Source organism: Thermobia domestica, chromosome 14, assembly GCF_964235325.1.
Source record: "Thermobia domestica chromosome 14, izTheDome1.hap1.1, whole genome shotgun sequence".
In the NCBI taxonomy this organism is placed as follows: domain Eukaryota; kingdom Metazoa; phylum Arthropoda; class Insecta; order Zygentoma; family Lepismatidae; genus Thermobia; species Thermobia domestica.
Genome location: NC_137467.1, coordinates 165,916,430 through 165,940,492, shown reverse-complemented (window position 1 = coordinate 165,940,492; position 24,063 = coordinate 165,916,430). Strand labels below are relative to the sequence as shown.

At 37.6% G+C, this 24,063-nt stretch overlaps 1 protein-coding gene across 1 annotated transcript; it reads right to left on the bottom strand.

Moving 5' to 3' along the window:
• Positions 1–22,906: 22,906 nt before the first annotated feature.
• On the bottom strand, positions 22,907–23,278 carry LOC145670099 (uncharacterized). Its single transcript, XM_081738466.1, has one exon. The coding sequence runs from the start codon at positions 23,276–23,278 to the stop codon at positions 22,907–22,909; it is 372 nt and encodes a 123-aa protein (XP_081594592.1).
• Positions 23,279–24,063: the final 785 nt, after the last annotated feature.

Here is a 24,063-nt window from a genome sequence, read left to right as displayed (position 1 = left end):
CATGTTCCAAACATAATGAGAATGAAAAAGATCACAACTGTTTGCTGCAGCATGATTACGAATTATCGCAAAAGGTGTGGACGATCTTAATTAAACGTGAAATGAGAGAAAAATCTATAAACTTTATTTAAAGAAGCATTTTAAAGGTTATAATATTAAGAACACTTATACTTTGGAGAAAAAATTTAATCTGGTATACGAATACATTACAGAGTGCGATTATTATATCAACAAAATAGTAGAAATGTTTTTAGAGAAAGATAAACAATTATTTAATTCTGTAAATGAACACTGAGCCCACTGTAGCATATGCATTTGATTGTGAATGAATAGAAGAACTTGAACTGATAAATGGATCAATTTAATAGATTGCTTGTTATAATGAACTTTCTTCCCTTTTTTCGTGCTTTTTCTGCTTGCTATAAAAGCGAATAGGTCACACAAATTTGGTTTTTCTCTGGTTTGTACAGAAAGTAGACCTTCTCCGCTTTTTTAATTGCAAACAAAATTTATTCATTCTTCAATAGGTCACTCAAATTTATTCCTTCGCTTATTTGATTAGTACAAAATGTTAGTTCTTTCCTCTTTCTGATTGTTACAAAAGTGAATAAGTCACACAAATTTTTCCCTTGTTTCTTTAAATAGTACAACATGGTCAAGAAATTGGGTAGACCAAAAACACAAAAAGCTGTAACATGCTGAGCTATTTAGAAATGGTATTTCCTTGCTTTTTTCGATTTGATACAAATTTTACAAAAAGGCATAAAATTCTAAGCCAGTTAAAAATGGTTCTCGTTGGTACAAAAGGAAATAGGACACCTCAATAAATGGCACGAAAAGTATAGAATGCTGATCCTTCTTCTCCTTTTCTGGTTAGTACAAAGTGTTAATTCTTTCCTTTTTTCTGCTTGGCTAGTTAAAATGACCCTTCTTTGATTTTCTTCTGATTGGTACAAAATGGTATAAAGATCTGAGTTAGTTAAAATGGTTCTTCTTTACTTTTTTTTCTGCTTCATACAAAGCTAAATACTCCATCCAAGTTTGAGTAAAATGGTTCATGTTCGCTTTCTCAAATTTAGCCCTTCGTTTTGTTTAAATAATACAATATGCACTAGAAATTCTAAGTTAAATAAAAATGGCATTTCTCCTTGGTACAAAATGGAATAGATCACTTAAATTTATCCCTTCGTTTATTTAAATAGTTAATATGGCATATCTTTGCTTTCTTTCTTGTTACAGAAATTCTGCGCTAGTTAAAAAGGTCTTTTTTCGCTTTTTCTTTCGTTTATTTGAGTAGTACAAAATGGTTCTTATTTGTTTGGTATAAAAAGTAGAACACCCAAATTTGTTCTTTCGTTCATTGGGCTAGTACAAAGGTACATAAATTCTGAGTTAGCTAAATTGGACCTTCTTCGATTTTTCTGGTTAGTACAAAAAAACAGGCCACTCAAATTTATTCCATCGTTTGTTTAAATAGTACAAAAAGGTACAGAAATTCTCAGTTAGTTAAAGTGGGTCTTCTTAGGGTTTTTCTGGTTAGTGTTTGAATGGCACAAAAGTACAGAAATACTCAGCTAGTTAAAATGATCCTTTGGTTGCTACAAAATTAAATAGCTCACTCATATTTATGTCTTTGTTTATTAGACTAGTTTAAAATGATATAAAATGATCCTTTCTTGCTTATTCCTTTGTTTGTTGAAATAATACAAAATGGTATAAAATACTCAGCTTCGGTTTTTCAAATGCATTACTTCGTTTAATTGATTTTAGAGTTGACACAAATTATAATTCCTTTGTTTATTTGAATATTCCAAAATGGCGCAATGCCATTTCTCATTGGTACAAAATTGAATAGGTCACTTAAATTTATTCTTTCGTATATTCAGCTAGTTCATTTTTTCTCGTTGGTATAAAAAGTAGAACATCGAAATTATTCTTACATAAATTCTGAGCTAGTTAAATAGTCGATTTTCGTTTCTTTAAACAGTACATAATGAGCTAGTTAAAGAAGCTCTTCTTCTCTCTTCCAGTTGGTACAAAAGAAAATAGTCCACCTAAATTTTATTCATACTTCACTTCTTTTTTTCTAGTTGGTACAAAACTAAATACTCTATTCCTTTGTTTATTTGAATAATGGCCCTTCACTTTTTCCAGTTGGTACATAAGGAAATAATCCAATCAAATGTTTCTGGTTCGTACAAAATTAAACACTCCATCCAAATTTGAGTATTACAAAATGAAATGAAATTCTGAGTTAGTTTAAAAAATGGTCCTTCTTGCTACAAAATTGGAAAGCTCACTCAAGAGTACAAAATAGTATTGAACTTCTGAGCCGGTTAAATTTATCCGATTGTTTATTTAAATAGTACAAAATGATTTAAAATACGCAGCTAGTTAAAACGTATATCGTAGCTTTCTTTCTCGAAGTAAGCCAGTCATATTTTTTCATTCTTCACTTCTCTCTGCTTGGTACAAAACTGAATAGGTCACACAGGCTTTGTTTAAAGTTATTAAAGCTTAAATATTTGACCTTTAACCTCCATGGTCAGTGTTTTCAGAACATGTAGTAGTTGATGACGTATTCCTAGATTTGGAAACAGCACCTCAAAACGTTGCTCTGTTTAAGAGTTATTCGCGTTCATTGGTTCATTGGGCGTTCATTATTTTTGGAACTTGCAGTGGTTGATGACCAATTACTAAATGTGACAATAGCACCTCAATATGTGGATCCATTTTCGACTTATTAGGTTTTAAATTTTGACCTTTGAACTCGATGGTCATTATTTTGAAACTTGTAGTACCTGATAACCAATTACTAAATGTGGCAACAACACCTGAATATGTTGCTTCGTTTACGAGTAATTGGGTTTTAAGTATTTTGACCTTTGACCTCGATGGTCATTATTTTGGAACATGTAGTACCTGATGACCAATTACTAGATGTGGAAACACCACTTCGATATTTGGCTCCGTTTTCGAGTTTTGACCTTTGACCGCGATGGTCACTATTTTGGAACTTGTAGTAGTTGGTGGTCGATTACTAAACGTGAAACAGCACCTCAGTATGTGGATCCATTTTCGAGTTATTAGGTTTTAAGTACTTTGACCTTTGACCTCGATGATCATTATTTTGGAACTTGTAGTATTTGATGACCAATTACTAGATTTGGAAACAGCACCTCAATATGTGGCTCAGTTTTCGTGTTATTAGGTTTTAAGTATGTTAACCTTTGACCTCGATGATCATTATTTTGAAACTTGTAGTAGTTGGTGACCAGTTACTAGATTTGAAAACAGCACCTCAATATGTGGATCCATTTAAGAGTTATTTGGTTTTAAGGATGTTGACCTTTGACCTCGATGGTCATTATTTTGGAACTTGTAGTAGTTGATGACCAATTGCTAAATGTGGAAACACCACCTCAATATGTGGCGCAGTTTACGAGTGATTGGGTTTTAAGTATTTTGACCTTTGACCTCGATGACCACTAATTTTGAAACTTGTAGTACCTGATGACCTATTGCTAAATGTGGAAACACCACTTCGATATTTGGCTCCGTTTTCGAGTTATTAGGTTTTAAGTGTCATACAAAGGGCGTATACCACATAAACTATCAGACCCAGATAAAAATAAGTATGATATTTGTAATCAGCATGTCCGAAAACCCTCATATACCGAGTTTCATCCAAATCGGTTAAAATTGTCATAAAAAGGGCGTATGCCACATAAACTATAGGACCCAGGTAAAAATAAGTATGATATTCGTACTCAGCATGCTCGAAAACCCCCATATGCCGAGTTCCATCCAAATCGGTTCAAAGAACGTATCCAATCGCTATGTTACATAGATTATCATTGTCTTAAAATAGAGGTTGAAAAAAAAAAATTATGTAATTTCTGCTATGGTAAAATAGGGGTTGGAAAAGTAATTATAACAGAGAACGAGTCCACCCCTAAAATGGAGGTTTTTGTGTGTTACGTACTCTCAGTGTAATTTCTGCTATGTTCAATTAGGGGTGGAGAAAATGAATACACCCCCTCTGCTATGTCCGCCATGTTTCATAGTCTCTGTCATGTTGAAATAGGAGTTGGAAAATATGCTCATAACAGAGAATGAATACACCCTTGTGTGTTACGTACTCTTATGCTCTGCTGTGTGTTCATAGTCTCAGTGTAATTTCTGCTATGTTAAAATAGGGGTTGGAAAATATGCCATGTTCTTTTATTAGCTGTGCTATGTATTATCTGTTCTGCTGTGTGTTCATAGTCTCAGTGTAATTTCTGCTATGTTAAAATAGGGGTTGGAAAATATGCTCATAAAAGGGAATGAATACACCCCTAAAATGGAGGTGGTTGTGTTTGTTATCTGCTCTGCTGTATGTTCATAGTCTCCATGTATTCTATGCTATGTTAAAATAGGGGTTGGAAAACGAATACATCCTTGTTATGTTACGTACTCTTATGCTCTGCTGTGTGTTCATAGTATCAGTGTAATTTCTGCTATGTTAAAATAAGGGTTGAAAAATATGCTCATAAAAGGGAACGAGTTCACCCTTGTTATGTTACGTACTCTTATGTGTTATCTGTTCTGCTGTGTGTTCATAGTCTCAGTGTAATTTCTGCTATGTTAAAATAGGGGTTGAAAATATGCTCATAAAAGGGAACGAGTACACCCTTGTTATGTTATGTACTCTTATGTGTTATCTGTTCTGCTGTGTGTTACGTACTCTTATGTGTTATCTGCTCTTCTATGTGTTCGTAATTAACATAGGGGTTGGAAAAGTGCTCATAAAAGGGAACGAGTTCACCCCCTAAAATGGAGGTCGTAAAAGAGAACGAATACACCCCCTAAAAAGTGGTCATAAAAGGGAATAAATTCACCCCTAAAATGGAGGTCGTAAAAGGCCGCGGGCTCACGGTGTACGATGATCATTTTCTCAGGGGCTCCTGAATTGATTGATGTTGTGCGAAGCTGTTCCAGGTTGTTCCAGATCGATCCATTTTCTACTACTGAAGTACAGTATCACTAGGTTCTATATATACACTAGCTAAAATACTCATTCTTTGCACGGGTCAGATAAAATATCTATGTAAACAAACAGAACAAGAGAAGAAAAAGATATCGGCCATTTTCTACTACTGTTACATATCCTGGTAAACATCCCCTGAGACCCCATGGTTCTGAGCCGATGGGGGCTGTATTTGAAAGTCAACGCCTATGGGAGTATCACCATTCACCTTAGCGACCGCGAGAATTATGAATTTGACACTAATATCGGACATTTTGGATTACTTTTACATTTCTCGGTATTATCCCGGTGGCCTCCGATCCAAAGCTGAATGGGATGAATTTGGAAGTTAATGCGATCTGAATTTCACCATTAACCTCAGCGACCGCGAAAACAGAATTCGACACTAATATCAGCCAATACTACTTTTACATGTCCCTGTAAACGCCCGCTGAATCACCTTGGTTTCCAGTCGATCGGGGCTGTATTAGGACCTCAACGCTTGTGGGAGTATGACAATTGATCTCAGCGACCGCGAAAACTGTGAATTCGACACTAATATCGGTCATTCTACTACCTTTACATATATCGGTAACCTCCCCGCAAGTGCCCCTAACAGCACAAGATTTGCTAGGCTTGTGCCATTTACGTGTCCCAACTACGTTTTAGGTACCCGACACTTGGCACATATGATATTCATGTGCTTAGAATGTACTTCAGCTACTTACAGTTTTAGTTACTTGTTACACCTAATTGATATTTGCAACTATGTACCACAAATATAGCATTTATATACCTGGTTCAGTTTCGCACTCTAACAGTCATTTGTTTCAATGTCGTCACTTTGGACATATATCTGTCATGTTCTAGGTACGTCCTTTAGGGACATTCTATTTCTGATACCCTAACAGCACAAGATGTGCTAGGCATGCGCCATTAGGTGTTCTAAATTCATCTCCCATATTTGATACATTTGTTACTGTTTTCTTTAAGCAAGAAACGCATCAACTTTATTAGATAGCAACTGTCGCCGATCATTTGACAGTGAATATGTAAGAACCATGAAATAAAGTAAATAAACACTCGTCATTTTGTCATAAAATTACATAGCGAGCAGATTTTATCTGATTCCAAACGGTTATTGACGATATACGGGGTTAAAGAAACACTCTGATTAGCCAAATTCAAAAGACCTCAACAATTTACCAATCTAGAAGTGACGATCTCTTCATCAATTCCGTGGCCAAGTCGGAAGACAACGCGGCTAGTAATCCAAAGGTTGGTAGTTCGCGCCCTCCCTGGGCTACATTTTTTTCTACCTGTTTAAAATGTTTTTTTAGACTCTCCTTAATGTAAACACATTATGAATATAGGCGATATAACGTATTTTGGGGGAAGTAATTTTGTGGTTCATTGACGCTTACGGCATGGAGAACATACCTAGAATACAGGAGTTCGCCAGGTACATGTCGAGCACGTGCGAAGGACAGACATGGACTGTGATTATCATTTGCAACCCATGTGATTTGTCTCTCAGATGTACACTCATATCCAAAATTATTGTCGCATGTCTATAAATATATTGATCTAGGAATATAATTTGATAACGAATTCGTCCGGTATTTCTGATAATGTTAGTATGTGTATCATCAGCAGGAATATGTATGTGGCATATTTTATGTCAAAAAAAAAACAGTAAATAAGAACAATATAACGAAAATAAATTTTCTTGTCCATTTAGCAACATTTTATTTTACTCATTATAATTTTCGTAACATTTCCCAATTATACACATAGTCCTTGTATTAAAATTGCCCTGCAAAATCATTATCAAACCATATTCTTACAAAAAGACAGTTATAGATATAGGACAATAATTGTGGACATGACTGTACATAAGGCAGATACTGGACACATTCCCATGTTCCTGAGGAAACATAATAGGCATATGCCTGCTATGTAATTGTGCTGTTAGGGGCCCCCCGGGTCGCATAGAATGGTAGCTGAGTTTGAATGTCATGGTTAATGGAAGTGTCACTATTGATTTCAGCGACCGCGAAAACTATGAGTTTGACACAAATATCTGTCATTTTGGAATTATTTACATGTCTCGGTATTCCCCCCGTGAACCCCGGCCCATATACAATGCTAGCTGAATTTGAAGTCATCGCTACTGGAAGTGTCACCATTGTACTCAGTGACCACGAAAATATGGATATGACACTAATATCTGTAAGTTTTAATATTTTTAATGTCTCGGTAACCCCCGCCCGCAGGCGAATGGGGTGAATTTCGGTAACCCCCTGAGACTTTCTGGTTTGAATAAAAGAAACACTTCGTCTTGGTCTGGGGCGTGGATGAAGGCATCCGTGATCAAAATTTGGCAACTCTTGGTCCACTCGTCTGGTCCCCAGGCCTCACATAGTCAGACGGACAGACAAACACACAAACTCTATTTTATTTACATTATCTCTCTCTCTCTCTCTCTCTCTCTCTCTCTTGTATATATATATACATATATACTGTGTATATATAGTGGCGGATCCAGTATGTAATCAAGGGAGAAGCTTAATCATAGTTTGCCGCTTTACGCAAAGTAAAGCAGAATTGAAGGCCATTTTATCCAATGTATACTTGAGCGTCAAGAGGAGGGCTATAGCTCCCCTTGATTCCTGACATCCTGAAGTGATTCCTGACATCAAGATAAGATAGAAGGTATAAACCATCCTGGGTGCACAAGTGCTTCCTTTCGGAATTACAGGCTGCCAAAGACATAAAAAAAAATGAAATGTGATGATCCTTAACTCCAAAACTATTGGATCTACCACAGTCTGGTCAGCACTTCACCTAAGAACCATTATGTGCCCTATCCAAATATAGATGTATCAGTATCCTGCTGTACTTCTGAAACAGTTTTTACAGAGGTAGTTGATGAGTACTTCAAATTATATGACCTTAGCCAAACTCCCTCAATGAAAATTGTTGCGTGAGTACCGCAAAATTTTGAAACATGTATTTTTGGATAGGGTACATATTAGTTCCTAAGTGAAGTCTTGACCCGTCTACTGTAGATCCCATAGTATTGGAGCTATGGACCATTAAAGTTTATTTTTTCATGTTTTCGGCAGCTTATAAATCAGAAACTAAGCATTTGTGCACCCAGGTTGATCTATACTTTTTATCTTATTTTGGTGTCAGGAATCACCTCCCAAACGTTGTCGGTGTTGTTCTGAAACACACACACACACACACACACACACACACACACACACATATATATATATATATATATATATATATATATAGGCTATACACCGTATATATATATAGATAGATAGAGAGAGAGAGAGAGAGAGAGAGAGAGAAGAAGAGAGAAGGCTACATTGGCATTGGATTTTGTTTCGGGAGAGGTTTGAGGAACGGGCAAGAAACATTTGTCCTGTACGTGCAGTGCGAAAAAATAATCACAAATTTATTTCGGGAGAGGCTTGAGTCTGATATGCACCCCCTAAATATAGGACAGCACATCAGTCAACCGTTCCCATATTATGTACCACTGCGACAAAAGAAATTTTGAGTGAAAGCAGTTTTAATCTTTATCAGTTTTATCAGTTTTAATTCGAGACGAGACCGAGACTTTCGAGACTGACCCAATTCTCGTCTCGATTTATAGAGGCCTGACTCGGTCTCTGTCTTGTGTCGGTTAAATAAAATCCGTCTCCGTCTCGTCTCGGTCTCGTCTCGGTATATGAAAGCCGTTCTTGGTCTCGGTATCCATCCATATTTAAGAAAAGCTAGACTATTTGCCATCCAAAGTTGTAGGTGCGATTGTAGTTTTTATTATTATTTTTGAAGTATACTTTTTAAATAGCACCACGACGTAGGATGGAGTGAGAGTGAGATATTTCTGGCCTTTTCTACATGTTCTTAAACGATTATTAGGATTTTCTTAAGTTTTTCGTATAATTTTAATTTATGTTTGTTTCTTTTATTGCAAGTACACACAACTTGTAAGATGTAAATGCAACTGAACTTTGACGAGACTCGAAAATGGTGACGCCCTTTCCGTTGTTGTAGTAGATAGCACGTGCACTTTTCGTGCACGGGGTCCCACGTTTGATTCCCGGCAGGAGTCCCTTACAAAATTTGATCGATTACTGTGTTCGAATTTCATCTTAATCTTTGAGTTCACGTCTCATATAATGTCGGTGCAGAAAGGGAATCCTAAACTTAAATAATTAACTAACTCGAAAGCGATTAACTAACAGAAAAAGTATCAAGTGTCCAGTTGGAGGGGAGGGAAAGGATGGGAACATGGACATAATACCATAAAACACATTATTGAAACAGCAGTCAGTGATGATTATAGAGTTGGCTCGCGGGCCTAGAGTTTCGAAATTCCTTTTAGGGTATTTCCCCTAGCGTTCTCAATCTGAGTTACCAGAATTTTCGCAGTACTATTTTCACCCATCGTTTATTCAATCCCCCCGCCCTAGAAAATCTGAAATGAGCATTGCCTCCTATCGTGCTCAATATGAATTACAAGTATTTTTGCAGTACTGCTTTTCACCTCTAGTGTAATGAAATTCTTCCAAGAGAAAAACTGTAATCTACACTATCAGCAGCTATGTCCTCCACAGTACTGTCTTATCGCAGTCAGTGCTGACAACATAGTTTCGGTCGTCACTTACACCGCTAGAGCTACAGGCGGTGTACAAAAGTTATACAGTTACAATATACGTTGTGCCACAATAGCGCTACAGGCGGAATGTGCACGAACCACAAATGAATATGTTTCTCACAATTATCAGTCACTGTTGCAGCCTCTTTACATTTTATACATGCTTTTTTCTACCGATTTTTGACCTTGCCAAGCAGAAGCACCAGGCTTTCCGAGTTCACAACTATAAACTATTTATGTTCAGAGTACATTTTTAGGTCTTCGAATGAATGAGAGCAGGAAGAACAAGGGTGATGATCGCACGATCGCATACGGCAGCCAGAAACACCCGCTTGCAATAATAATTGTAAAATACAAATATAGAGCCTTGACAATGCCGCGAGGATGTATAGCTAATTTTAGTATGGAAGAGAAGAAAGGAGGAGAGAGAGGATGTCTCTTTACCAGACACGATTATGGGATAAGAAGGTGTATATTGGGTGGCCTAGCTGCACGGCGTTAGCTTTCGTAATTATTTGATGCGGAGTGTACATGAAAAGATAAAGTCAAAAATAGAAAATAAAATAAAATAAAATAATCAAATATATACGTTCTGCCACAACATAGATGATTAACATATTCTCCATTTGGCTAATTCGTTTTATCACCACTAGATATCGAGGTTCCAGGCTCAAATAGATATCAGTTCGATTCCGCGGATGTTAATTAGTGTTACAATTCTCTTTCTTTTTTCACTCTTGTCTGAGTACGCTTCCAACTCTCATAAAGAAAGAGAGGAAGAACACTAATTGTCCCGGTTTCGAGACGAAACCAAGCATAACGAAAAAGGGTTCCAACCTTATAGTTTCACTGGCATGCTGATTCAAAGCCCAGACTGATACTCATTTCATTTAACAAGTTCTGATGTTGATGCTTTTTTTAAAACAAAAAACAATATATATATATATATATATATATATATATATATATATATATATATATATATATTAGAGAATTACTCCCGTATTTAAGATTTAATCATATTGTTTTTTAACAGTTAGGTAGGCTATATCGTTGATATTTACATGCTAGTTTTTTTTTCCTTTTAGATGCCGGTCGACGGAGGCCAGCGGAAAATTCCATTGTGTTCAGTTTGCCTTTCTTGAAATTTTCCATTCGAGTAGTAGGCGCTCAAAATTTTTCAAAGGATTTTTTCTAGCTCCTTTTAGCAGGAAAAAATATAAAAAGGCAGTCTCCCTCATCCTCCGTCGCTGCGTTGTAGGAGTCCTTGAGTATCTGATCTAGGCCAGGCAATTTGCTGGACTGGAAATGAGTAGTGCAGTTTGGAGAGAATCCCCTCTAGTTAGTTACTGTATGTAGTCAAATTGGAGATTCTGCTACAATACAGATGCCCGTTAACGCTAGAAAGGTAGCGTTCTCAATATGTACCAAATTTCACAAAATTAAATCCCCACGTTAAGCGGGTTTGCATATCCAGGCTCCTAACTATGAAAACATTTACACTCACTCCAACCTCAATCATTTCACGAATTCAACCTGTTTTACGTATGTTATTAGGACATAATATCGATTGTGATTTATTCTAAAAACACTTTTATACATTGCAGGAGCTGTAACGTTCAAATATTTACTGAGAACACATAGTCGTATAGGAATAAACAAAAGCGAGTATCTAACAGTAAACTGCTTTCACAAAAGGCAAAAGAAGATGTGCAAAGGCATACAAAACGGTCGAGTGGTTTGGGTCGATATACTATCAATCACATGTTTGTGTGTTCAAACCCGGTAGCAAGTTGTTTCTTTTTTTAAGTGTCTTTCTATTTTCATCCGGAGGCTGAAAATATTTCTTTAAGTAACTCATTGAAAACTTCTTTTGTTTCAAATTTGATTAGAACGGAACATTGTATGAATTGCGAATCTTAAATCCATAGCTAAAAAAACAAAAAAACCATGAAGTATACTCACTACTTCATTATCCTCTGATTTGTAACGAAAAACTATTTATAAACAGTGGTGACTTCAGAAAATTATCCTCGGAGGGAATTTCAATATGCGGGTGGAGGGCAAACATTGATAGTCCACATTGAGCACGATCGAATATATGGTCCTCAAGGCGGACATTTCTTAGCTCGAGAGGGGTCTCAAATTCTCCCTCAGATCACGTCCTGAAAGCATCATTGCTTAAAAGCTTTTCGTAACAAATATAATATTACACTTGTTTCTCGTTCTATATTTAGAATTGGTAAAATCATAACTTATAAAGGATTATAATAAAAGCATAAAAATTACAATACCAATCATGTATAAATTATCCTGTAAGTTACCAACTTTGGGTCAGATTAAAACTCAAATATTTGTTTTCGGATTGCACTTAGAAGTAAGTCCTCTCTATATAATCCTGATTGGAAAGCCATGTATAACTCTAATTAATTAATCAATATTTATACAAATATTATTTTTTATTTTACTATTTTTACTATTCAATATTATATACACTTCATTTCCAAAATCAAAATCTCGAAAATGTATATTGTACGAGTGCAGATTCGCAAATAAATGATTATTTATCATATATATTGGTCTCTATTCGAAATTCTATTTAATCGAATCCGACAAGAACACAAACAGAAACATCGAGAACAGGTGAAAAAAAAGAGAGAAAAAAGTGCTGAACCCGGCGGGGACTCGAACTTAGTTCAAATGATGCTTTATAAATCGAACGCCTTAGACCACTTTTTTTTTTTTTTTTTTACCACTCGGCTATGGTATGAACTAGTGATTGTAGCAAAGGCTTCGAGTAGTAGTTCTTATTACAGAATAATATTTTCTATTGCCTAAAATTTAAACCTAATTTACTTTGATATAATATATCTATTAATTTGTTTCATGAACACGTTTTCGTTACTTTGATGAATGATGTATGTTGTTGATATAGATTCTATTACACGTTCTTTCGTAAATATTATAGAAATTATCAGGGTTATTTAAGATCTTTCATGGAAATTGACTGGCGCATGCGCAGTACACAGACAGTTCAATTGGAAGGCGAGGAAGGAAACGCTAACACACTGTTAGAATGTTTCATCGCTGTGAAAATAAAGAACAGCTAAAATGTGTTTTACTCTTGTCATTGCGTAAAGAATCATCAGGTTAATGTTTTTCCAAGTTCTCACTGATCTACTGGACTCATGAAAAATAATTAATATTGTCATTACTGCACAATATGAAGTGTAAAGAACGTAAATTACACCACATTGTTCTCGAATTCGAACCTAGATAAGGAAGGGACAATAAACAAAATGTGTTTTGTTCATTCGAATTGAGATAATTCAATGAAACTAGAAATTACACAATCAAAAGGAAAAACATCGTTAAAAAGACAATAATACTTTTATCCGAGATGTGAAATAAAGTTATTGATTAACTGAAATGAAGGTAATATTGGGCATGATATAGAGTAAGAAAAAAAGTAAATGTATTCTTAGAAACGTTCAAAGTAAATTCGCAAATACTTTTTGAAGATATACCACTCTTCCTTAACGTTTTAACGAACTAATAAGTAAACAAGCAAAGGAAGAGAATGAAGAACGAAAGTATTGCTCTTGAAAAAATATAATAAATAAATAAAACTTAAATAAATGTTTACACAAAAAATAACACACTAGTACTTCGTGTAATCCCCTCCAGAGTCAATAACTTCTTGAAGTCTGGAGGGGATGCTAGATACAAGTCTCGAGCAATACGACGGTGTGTCACGAAAATGTTGCCACAGTTCCATGACATGATTTTAAAGAAACTTTTGGTCTCTGTCTTCACGTCTCTCTTCCCATTCTTGCACCATGTAGGCCCAGAGATGTTCAATTGGGTTCAAATCTGGGGATAGAGGAGGCCACTCAATACAAATTAACTCTGGATGTTCACTTAGCCACTCTCGTGTTTGCCGGGAAGTGTGAACAGCACTGTTGTCATGTATAAATATATATTCTTCCTGTTCGGGGAAGTTTCTTTCTAAGGACGATAACAACGTATTTTCGAGGATATTAATGTAAACACTGCTGTTCATTCTCTCAGGCACCGCAAGCAAATCTCCAGGACCAGCAGCCGTCATGTTTCCCCAAAAGTGTGCTGATATTCGCCCTGAACAAGAAGTTCTGATAATATTTTGTTCAGCATACCTGGTTCCGCGCGGTCTATACAATATAACTCTGCCTTGTTGGTTAGACTTGAAAACCTTCTCGTCGGTCCAGATGACTAAGTCCCAATATGACTGAGATTGGGTTATATTATTCTGTGCCCATTCCATTCCTCTGGCCTTGTGAGTTTCAGTCAGGAGAGTCTTCCTAGCGGGTCTTGAACAGTGTAGACCAGCCTCCAATAATCTTCTTCTTATTGTTTCGTGAGAACAATTATATCCTCTGGCTTTGTCCAAGAGGATTGACGTGTGACGTAGAGGTCTGTTGATTACTTCTGTAACTAAAGCTTGATCTTGAGCTGCAGTTGTCACTTTTGGCCTTCCACTTCTTGACCGAGATCTGAACCATTCACCACCTTCTTCATGTCGCTGAACCCATTTCTTGACCGTTTTCTTGTCACATCCTAGATCTCTAGCAATCTGAGGCACAGTTTGTCCCTTTTTTTTTTTTGCTCAAATATTGTTGTAATATTTGTGTACGAATACGTAATAGAACCTATATTAACAACATCATTCGTCAAAGCAAAGAATACCGTAGACATGAAACAATTTCAACAGAATATTACATCAGGCCAAAATAGGCTTAAACTTCAGAGAATACAAAATAAATTTCATACTGAAACAAAAGATTGAACACGAAACACGCTTACTATATTTTCAACTTGTCACATTAGCCGAGTGAACTAAGGTATTCGGCTAGAGATTCTGAGGCACCATTCAAAAGTAGTTCGAATCCCACCACAGTACAATTTGGTTTTACCTCTTCTTGACGTTTCTGTTTGTGATCCTGCCGGATTCTATCAAATATAATTTCGTAATACGCTAAAATATATGTAATATTTGAAATTATTAACCTCCCATTTTTACATTTTTCAAGCTCAGTTGAGAAGAAAGAGGGAAAATGAAAGTACAAAGATTTACTATAATTACTTAGCATTTACTGTCATTGTAATTGTGGATATTTTATTTATGAAAATGTATAATGAACTAAAAATATATTTAGTAGGTCACATGTCTCCATTTTTCGATTCTAACTTGAAAGTTACAGTTTAGGCGGTGACATACCAGAGAGCCAGGGGGTTGAGGAAGTTGTAACCCCTCCCATTGAAACTTTTATATTCTATTGAAATAAAAAGTGTTTCAGTTTATAATCTTGGAAAAGCAACAATCACTGTGTGTGGATGACGGTTTATTTATACTACGATTTATCACTTCCAAATGTGTAGAAGATGTGATTGGATATTGTGCATAATCATTCAAGAAATATAACACAACGAAGGGACTTCGTAAACCCTTCACGCCACCCCAGGACGAGGAAGTGCGTCCCACCGTCCCTCGGTTGGGAACTACTGCTTGCGAGGGAAACATTCTAACAGTGTGTTAGCGTTTCCTTCCTCGCCTTCCAATTGAACTGTCTGTGTACTGCGCATGCGCCAGTCAATTTCCATGAAAGATCATAAATAACCCTGATAATTTCTATAATATTTACGAAAGAACGTGTAATAGAATCTATATCAACAACATACATCATTCATCAAAGTAACGAAAACGTGTTCATGAAACAAATTAATAGATATATTATATCAAAGTAAATTAGGTTTAAATTTTAGGCAATAGAAAATATTATTCTGTAATAAGAACTACTACTCGAAGCCTTTGCTACAATCACTAGTTCTTACCGTAGCCGAGTGGTCCACAGTTCGCATCAAGCCGCCGTCGAGTCAACACGGGTGCTCTGGTGCTTCCACAGTGTACTATAGCCTATAGTATCGTAGACCATATATACGTTAAGTGTATTTCATAGCTCTGATTACTATATCAAAGCAAAACTACTGAAGTAGGAGTTATACTCCGTACTCTCAATTATTGCCGTTTCGGCGTAGTGTCGGTGTATCAGTGCAAACGTGAATATGGAATATAAAAAAGATCTTCAATTTAAACTAGAATTTGACAAGAAGTTCCGTGCAGTTCGACCAGTCCCCTTGGAAATCTACCATTGGATGAACTCCACTTTCCCAGGTATTTTTGATCACATCAGTGCCATGCAGTTAAATAGTGAAAATTTTTGTATTTTTCTAAAATTCAAAACGCAACAGGAATACGATGACTTTGCAGCTCATGCCCCTAGTGAGGTACCATTCACTCATTCAAATAAGGAAGTGAGTTTTGTTCGAATTATTTCCGCAGCAGATCCGACTACCCTCCTTCGTGTGTTTGAGTATCCTATCGAGGCACCGAACAACTTATTGAGTGAGGCTCTTAGTGCATATGGTTCAGTGATTAAAATAGAAGATCAGGAATGGGCCCCTCCTTATCCCCCTGGTATTAAAACTGGAACTCGCCATGTACATATTAAACTGACATCTCATGTGCCATCCCGACTTCTAGTCCATGGTTATAAAGTAGGAGTATCATACAGTGGACAACCGATTACATGTTTCCGATGCCAAAGCTCAATGCATACCGTAGCGAACTGTGTACTGAAACGGGGGGCTCAACCCCGAGGGGCAACGAGTGTAATCCCGACCACTTCTCCGTCAATTCCTCGCATGACAGAACTCGGAAAAGTGACTCCTAAGACATCCTACAAATTAGCCCCACCTGTCATTTCTACGAAATCTGGTAACCAAGAAGATGATCTTGAGCATCGACCCTCGGTTCCGGACCCAAAGGAGTTCCCTGCACTTACAATAACGTCTCTTGAGAAAGCAAAGGACGATACCCAACTTCCCAGTAAACGAGTGCCTTTATCGCCTACATCGGAGGCCTCCGGCATACGAGTAGAGCAGCATATCACCTCACACAACATAGAGGTTGAACCACATCCCTCACCAGTTGAGGATAGCGAGATCCCGAAAGAGACACAGGAAGAGCATCTTGAACCCTTTGAAAGCGAGTTTCTCCAGCATGAGACACAAGGAATTAAATTTAGCGATGTTATTTCTAAACAAAAAAGACGCAAATTATCCCGGAAGGAAGAACTGAATTCTCACTTGGAAGGCAGCCAAGTCTCTCTGTCTTGCGATCGAGACCCACGGACTCGCCCACAGCAGGTGTTTGAAACAGATACATAAGGTATTGGTCTTCAAGGTCAATGGATACGAATTCACCCCAAGTAGTGTGGTGTGTGCCTCCGTTGGTTTGTTTTTTTCTCTACGTCACGTGTGTACAACACAAGTGCCCTCCGATTCTAATAGTGCAAGAGTGCAGAGTGGAACAGCGGTATTTATCACGTATACAAACAGGAAATCCTTGAGTGTTAGTTGTGTTTAAATCTACCATTGCCGTATGGTTATAATTTCACCTGCAGCACTTATATTCATAAACATCTATCATGGATTTTGTAAGTTATTTTTTGCTTCACTTCTTAGTTTTAAGACTCATATTAACTTTGAGTAGCGTAAACTTACGTAGATATCGACATTGCACAGAAGTGTTATACTACGAAATTTTCCTCTATATGACTGTGATAAACTCTTTATCCTTTCTCACGATAAATTTAAATCGCGCAAGTAGTGACGATAAAAAAGCATATTTAAACCAATTTCTCGTATGTCATAAACCGGATGTAGTTTGTGTGCAAGAACTTATACATGATTCATTTCACAATATGATGGACTATGATGTGTTTGCTAATTTAGGACCCACCACTGGAGTAGGGATGTTTATCAGAAAAGGATTGGGGCATACCAATCTTACTCTCTCCCCTGACGGACGTATTATTCATTGTGTCATACAGGGGCACCTGGTCGTCGGACTATATGCTCCGTCTGGCTATACAGCTAAGAAGGAACGGGCTGAATTTTATGGCCAAAGTTTGCCACAATTCCTGCCTCCTAATATTTCTCGTATGGTAATCATGGCTGATTGGAATACCACTGAAACCAGTGCAGATTCAATTCCGCCCACCCCCCCTTGTCCCGCATTTTTGGAATTTTTGCGGGCTTATCACTTACGGGATGTAGTCATTGTTTCCAATTCACCGAGGACCTATACCCATTGTACTTCACATTCGAAAAGTAGGATTGACAAAATATACGTCACTCCTGACTTATTTCACACTATTATTGACGTACAGACTATTATACCATCTTTCAGCGATCATGCAGCGATCAAGCTCCACATAAAAACAGATCAACCCTTGCCAGCCCTTAGCAGGCGAGGATACTGGAAGTTAAATACATCCTTACTTCACCACGACGGTTATCGGGAGGAACTGGAACAACAATATTCCTATTGGGAAAGGATGCAACAATATTTTCCAGATCTCGCCTCTTGGTGGACGACATTTCTTAAACCTAAGATCGCTCGGTTCTTCCAAGGTAAAGGACACGAAACACGACACGATCGGCAGTTGATGTTTGAATTCCTCTATGAAGCATTGCGTCAGGCATGGTGTACGGCCCCCTCACTACAGAATAAACGCACAGTGCAACAGCTCAAACTACGACTCCAAAATCTCCAGGCTCCCACACTCATGCCTTCTTTTATTAATGAGACCACATATTATAGGCTTGCCCAGGAAACTGTCACTATTTACGACGTTGCACGTCTATTGCACCGGCGGAAACAGGCTACAATAGTAGCTTTCCGACTCCCGAATGGTGATATGACTAGTGATTCGATTCAGATCCTAAATGTTTTCCGTGAGCATTACCATAAATTAGTACAACCCCGACCTTCTGACACCAATGTTACAACTCAGTTTTTGTCGATTATTCCCAAACTGATTACGGAGGAAGAGGGTCGTGATCTCATGCGCCCCATAACTTCTCAGGAAATATGGTTGGCCCTCCAGGCAACAAAAGGAAAGGGCGCGCCAGGATATGAAGGTCTGCCGTACGCGTTCTATAAACAATACTGGACTTTTCTTTCCGATACCCTAGTCAAGTTATTTAATACATATTTACAGGGAGGCCCCATCCGCGGTAACGTCGGAATCACAATCTTTATCCCGAAATCCGCCACTTCCCAGACTGTACAGGAGTACCGACCCATCACTTTACTGCCTACCGATTTGAAACTTTTTACCAAAATTCTGACGGCACGTTTAAAACCCATATTGCAAAAGTATATTAGTCCATATCAGGCAGCCACCCACCCCAAATATAACATCTATTATGTGTTACGTTCGTTACGGGATTTTATAGCGTACGTGCAAACTCGGCGCATTAAAGCGGGAGTCCTTGGCATAGATTTTTCTTCCGCATATGACTGCGTTGATCACGGGTTTCTTCTTCAAACTTTAGACGCTTGGGGATTTCCTCCTGCATTTCAACAAGTCATAAGACAACTATACCAATCGGCCCAATGTCGAGTACAGATCAACGGTCATCTTTCTGACATATTTGCTCTGCAACGCGGATTACGGCAAGGTGATAGCATCTCGACGAGCCTCTTTGTGATAGTTCTAGATACCTATCTCCGGGCTCTGGCTAACATTACCTCTCCCGGTATACCGGAATACTATCAATTACACGTCTTCGGATTTGCGGATGACGTAACCTTAATAGGAACTACGCCCAAAGATATGCTCACCGCCATCCGCATAACTGACGAGTTCACCCAGTGCTCCGGCTTGGCGTACAATAAACACAAGACCAAACTCCTGTCATTTCACGGATTCTCCCTACCCTCTTTACCTGATTCACGCTCTCACATTCCCACGGTTGATGTTTTAACAGTACTCGGCATAACTTTTCATAGCGATGTACGCAAACAAATGGATGCTGTCTGGCGTCCTATAGTTCTTCAGATTAAGCAGCTGCTATACTTACAACGGTTCCGAGGTCTGCATATCATACATAAGGTCCAATATCTTAACCAGTATGTTGCTGCTAAACTTTGGTACTACGCGCGTATCTTTCCCCTCCCTTCTGTTTACGCTCGCCAAATTGAATCTGTATTTATGTGGTTTCTTTGGCGGGGCTACTACTTCCGCCTCCGCCACAACACTATTTATCTTCCTCGCAGCGAAGGGGGCCTTGGACTCGTAAACATTCGTCTTAAAAGTCAAGTTTTATACATGCTAGATGCGTATCAAGACGTTGAGCCCCACATGGACTATACACGGGTGTGGATCGAATGTTTCTGGCCCGAATACTCCCAACCAAGGAATCCACCTTTCTGCAGATTTGGCAAATTATGTCCTACCTATGTCACCAATCTTGTTCAAGCATGGACATATTCTGGTGAGCTTGCTTCCCCTACTACATATACTCACCAAACCTTATACCAGCAATTGTGGAGAGCGTCACTTGTAGATGTGAGAGTCCGGGTACAGGATATGTTCCCCAATAAACAATGGCGCCATATTTGGCAAAATCTAAGAACCAATGTCCTCCCTTTGCACACACAAGCGGTATGGACGACCATCGTTCATCAACTGCCTGCCACACAAGAACGACTTCTGCGCATTGGACGTACCACAACCCTCACCTGCAAATATTGTGGCCACTCCGACACACTATCTCATCGCTACATGTCATGTTCAGGTGCCGATATTATTTGGAACCTCCTCCTTCGTATGTTGAGCTTGATCTGCCGTACACCTGTTTCTTTATTTACAGTCGATCTCCTATTCTTTCCTGCATTTCAGTATTACCCAAAAACCAAACATAATACGGTCCTCTGGTTAGTTGGTACCACATTGTTATATGTTCATCATTCCATGCCGTGGAATGATGAATGCTTATATTTCGACTTTCTACAACGGGAACGCCGCAAATATTTTTCAGTCGATCTTGAAAGACAATCTTTCAGTGGTTTTTTGCAAGCAGCTCTGTCCCACCTGTCGGGAAAGACCGGGAGGCCATGAATTGTGCTTGTGAACATTTTCCTTGTTATGCATAACCATTATCATCGTACAGCGGAGTAAGTTTGCTCAGAATCACATCTTGGACTCTCTTCCCAGTGGTCGGTCCTAGATTACGCCTATATTGTCTCCATGTAATTTTGCTATGTAATGTTAGTGACAGAGTACAATAAATATTCAGTGGTCTAAGGCGTTCGACTTATAAAGCATCATTTGAACTAAGTTCGAGTCCCCGCCGGGTTCAGCACTTTTTTCTCTCTTTTTTTTTTTCACCTGTTCTCGATGTTTCTGTCTGTGTTCTTGTCGGATTCGATTAAATAGAATTTCGAATAGAGACCAATATATATGATAAATAATCATTTATTTGCGAATCTGCACTCGTACAATATACATTTTCGAGATTTTGATTTTGGAAATGAAGTGTATATAATATTGAATAGTAAAAATAGTAAAATAAAAAATAATATTTGTATAAATATTGATTAATTAATTAGAGTTATACATGGCTTTCCAATCAGGATTATATAGAGAGGACTTACTTCTAAGTGCAATCCGAAAACAAATATTTGAGTTTTAATCTGACCCAAAGTTGGTAACTTACAGGATAATTTATACACGATTGGTATTGTAATTTTTATGCTTTTATTATAATCCTTTATAAGTTATGATTTTACCAATTCTAAATGTAGAACGAGAAACAAGTGTAATATTATATTTGTTACGAAAAGCTTTTAAGCAATGATGCTTTCAGGACGTGATCTGAGGGAGAATTTGAGACCCCTCTCGAGCTAAGAAATGTCCGCCTTGAGGACCATATATTCGATCGTGCTCAATGTGGACTATCAATGTTTGCCCTCCACCCGCATATTGAAATTCGCTCTGAGGATAATTTTCTGAAGTCACCACTGTTTATAAATAGTTTTTCGTTACAAAACAGAGGATAATGAAGTAGTGAGTATACTTCATTTTTTTTTTAGCTATGGATTTAAGATTCGCAATTCATATAATGTTCCGTTCTAATCAAATTTGAAACAAAAGAAGTTTTCAATGAGTTACTTAAAGAAATATTTTCAGCCTCCGGATGAAAATAGGAAGACACTTAAAAAAGAAACAACTTGCTACCGGGTTTGAACACACAAACATGTGATTTATAGTGTATCAACCCAAACCACTTGACCGTTTTGTATGCCTTTGCACGTCTTCTTTTGCCTTTTGTGAAGCAGTTTACTGTTAGATACTCGCTTTTGTTTATTCCTATACGACTATAAGTTCTCAGTAAATATTTGGACGTTACAGCTCCTGCAATGTATAAAAGTGTTTTTAGAATAAATCACAATCGATATTATGTCCTAATAACATACGTAAAACAGGTTGAATTCGTGTAATGATTGAGGTTGGAGTGAGCGTAAATGTTTTCATAGTTAGGAGCCTCGATATGCAAACCCGTTTAACGTGGGGATTTAATTTTGTGAATTTTGGTACGTTAGAGGTAGCGACACGTCAAATTGACGTGTAGGTCATAACGCTGGACAAAAGAGTGATGTTTAATGTATAGATTTATTTTATTTATCATTTTCTTTTTATTAAAATATTTTATTTTTTATTTATCTTAAACAGGACACTTTCTGCTATTACAAGAATAGTTTTGTTTCCACAAATGACTATCTAATAAGTAGGTCTATTTATTTTACCGTATATAAAGGAAATTACAAATGTGCTTTTTTTAAAAAAATAAAAAAAACCGTACTATGTATACATTTTACAATTATAAAAATCTACTCCTTGGATACAATGTTGAATAAGTATAATGAAAACAAGGACAGCAATGTAACACATTGTTCTTTAGGTGCAGTCAGGGCAAACTTTTCTGGTGCTCCCCACATATCGCTTTTCCACATTCGCAGTAAGTATTTGTCATTCTTCTTTTCCTTACATCACAAAAGACACAGTACTTTCTTGCTCCTCTTTGGTCAGCTGTTGGTTGCGATTTCTGTAATTTCCTATAGTCTCCAACAACCTTCTCAATTGTCATCCTCAAGTATCGACTCAGTGTCCTTTCCCTCAGTCGTTCCTCTTGCCATGGTCTTGTTAAGTGTTTGTGCAGGTCTATACAGAAGTCCTGCCTTGACATTGGTTTGGAATTCGCTCCACTCCTTCTGAAATGGTTGTGAAGATAAATTACATATCCATTTATCAGAGAGATGTTTATCATATTATAGAAGAAACAGAGTTACGACCACAGTTTATGTTTTGACACATTTGGTCCATGGTGTCAACCGCACCTTTTTTTGCATTATATATCCTTACGATCTCTGGCTTTCCCGTGCGATCGTTCAGAGTGGCGTCATCATGCATTGTGCTCAATAAGCACACCATATGCTTCGAGTTTGGTTTATAGGAGACTCCTGTTACATCTTCACCAAATAGAAACATTGAAGATCCATCTTGCCTATTCTGAAATTTCTTGTCTGTGAATTCTTCTGGTAATTCTGGTTTGTTTCTCTTCACAGTTGCAACGGCAGTCAATTTCTTTTGGAGAAATTCTTTGCGCAGTGGGATGCTAGAGAACCAGTTGTACATGGTAGTGTTTCAGTTTGAATTTTGAATGGTTTTCACCAAGTCATTCACAAAATAGTTTGCAGCAGGAGTTTTTGACGGCACTGTCCCTTTCCCCAAATAAACTTTTGCATCAACCATATATTTGGTTGCATTGTCACACATTACCACAATTTTAATACCATACTTGTTGGGCTTTGAAGGAATGTACATTCGAAAAGGGCATTTACCCCGAAATCCAACAAGTTGCTCATCAATGGCTAAGTATGATCCAGCCTTGTAATTATCTCGACATCTTTGCAAAAACATATTCCGAATATCAGATATGGCGGCCAGTCTATCTTCTTTTTTCCTTACTTCTCTCGTTTCTTTATTATCAAATCTGAGACAGTTTATCAAGAACTTAAATCTCCTTTCGGACATGGTTGCCTTGTAGCGATCTCCACATAGGGTCGTATCAAACATCTTTTCAGTGGGTAGATGATTGTCTTTGAGGGCAGCAGATAAAATTAATATCCCCAAGAGTGCTCGAAGCTCTTCCATACAAACATGCCTCACGCTTGCTTCAGGTCTTTTGTACTTCTTCCGTTGTTGCTCAATTTCTTCATTGGTGTATTGGAGAATAGTCGCAAGAATTTCGTCACAAAAAAAAAGAGTTCAAAACATTCAAGAGAAGATGTGGCTTGACGGGAATTATTTGATGCTGTGGATCCTGGCCGTATATGAATAACATTTCTGGACGGTGTCTTCCCCTTGTTCTTTAGGCATGACGTGTTCCAAACAAACCCATTCTTGCTTTTCAATGTTTC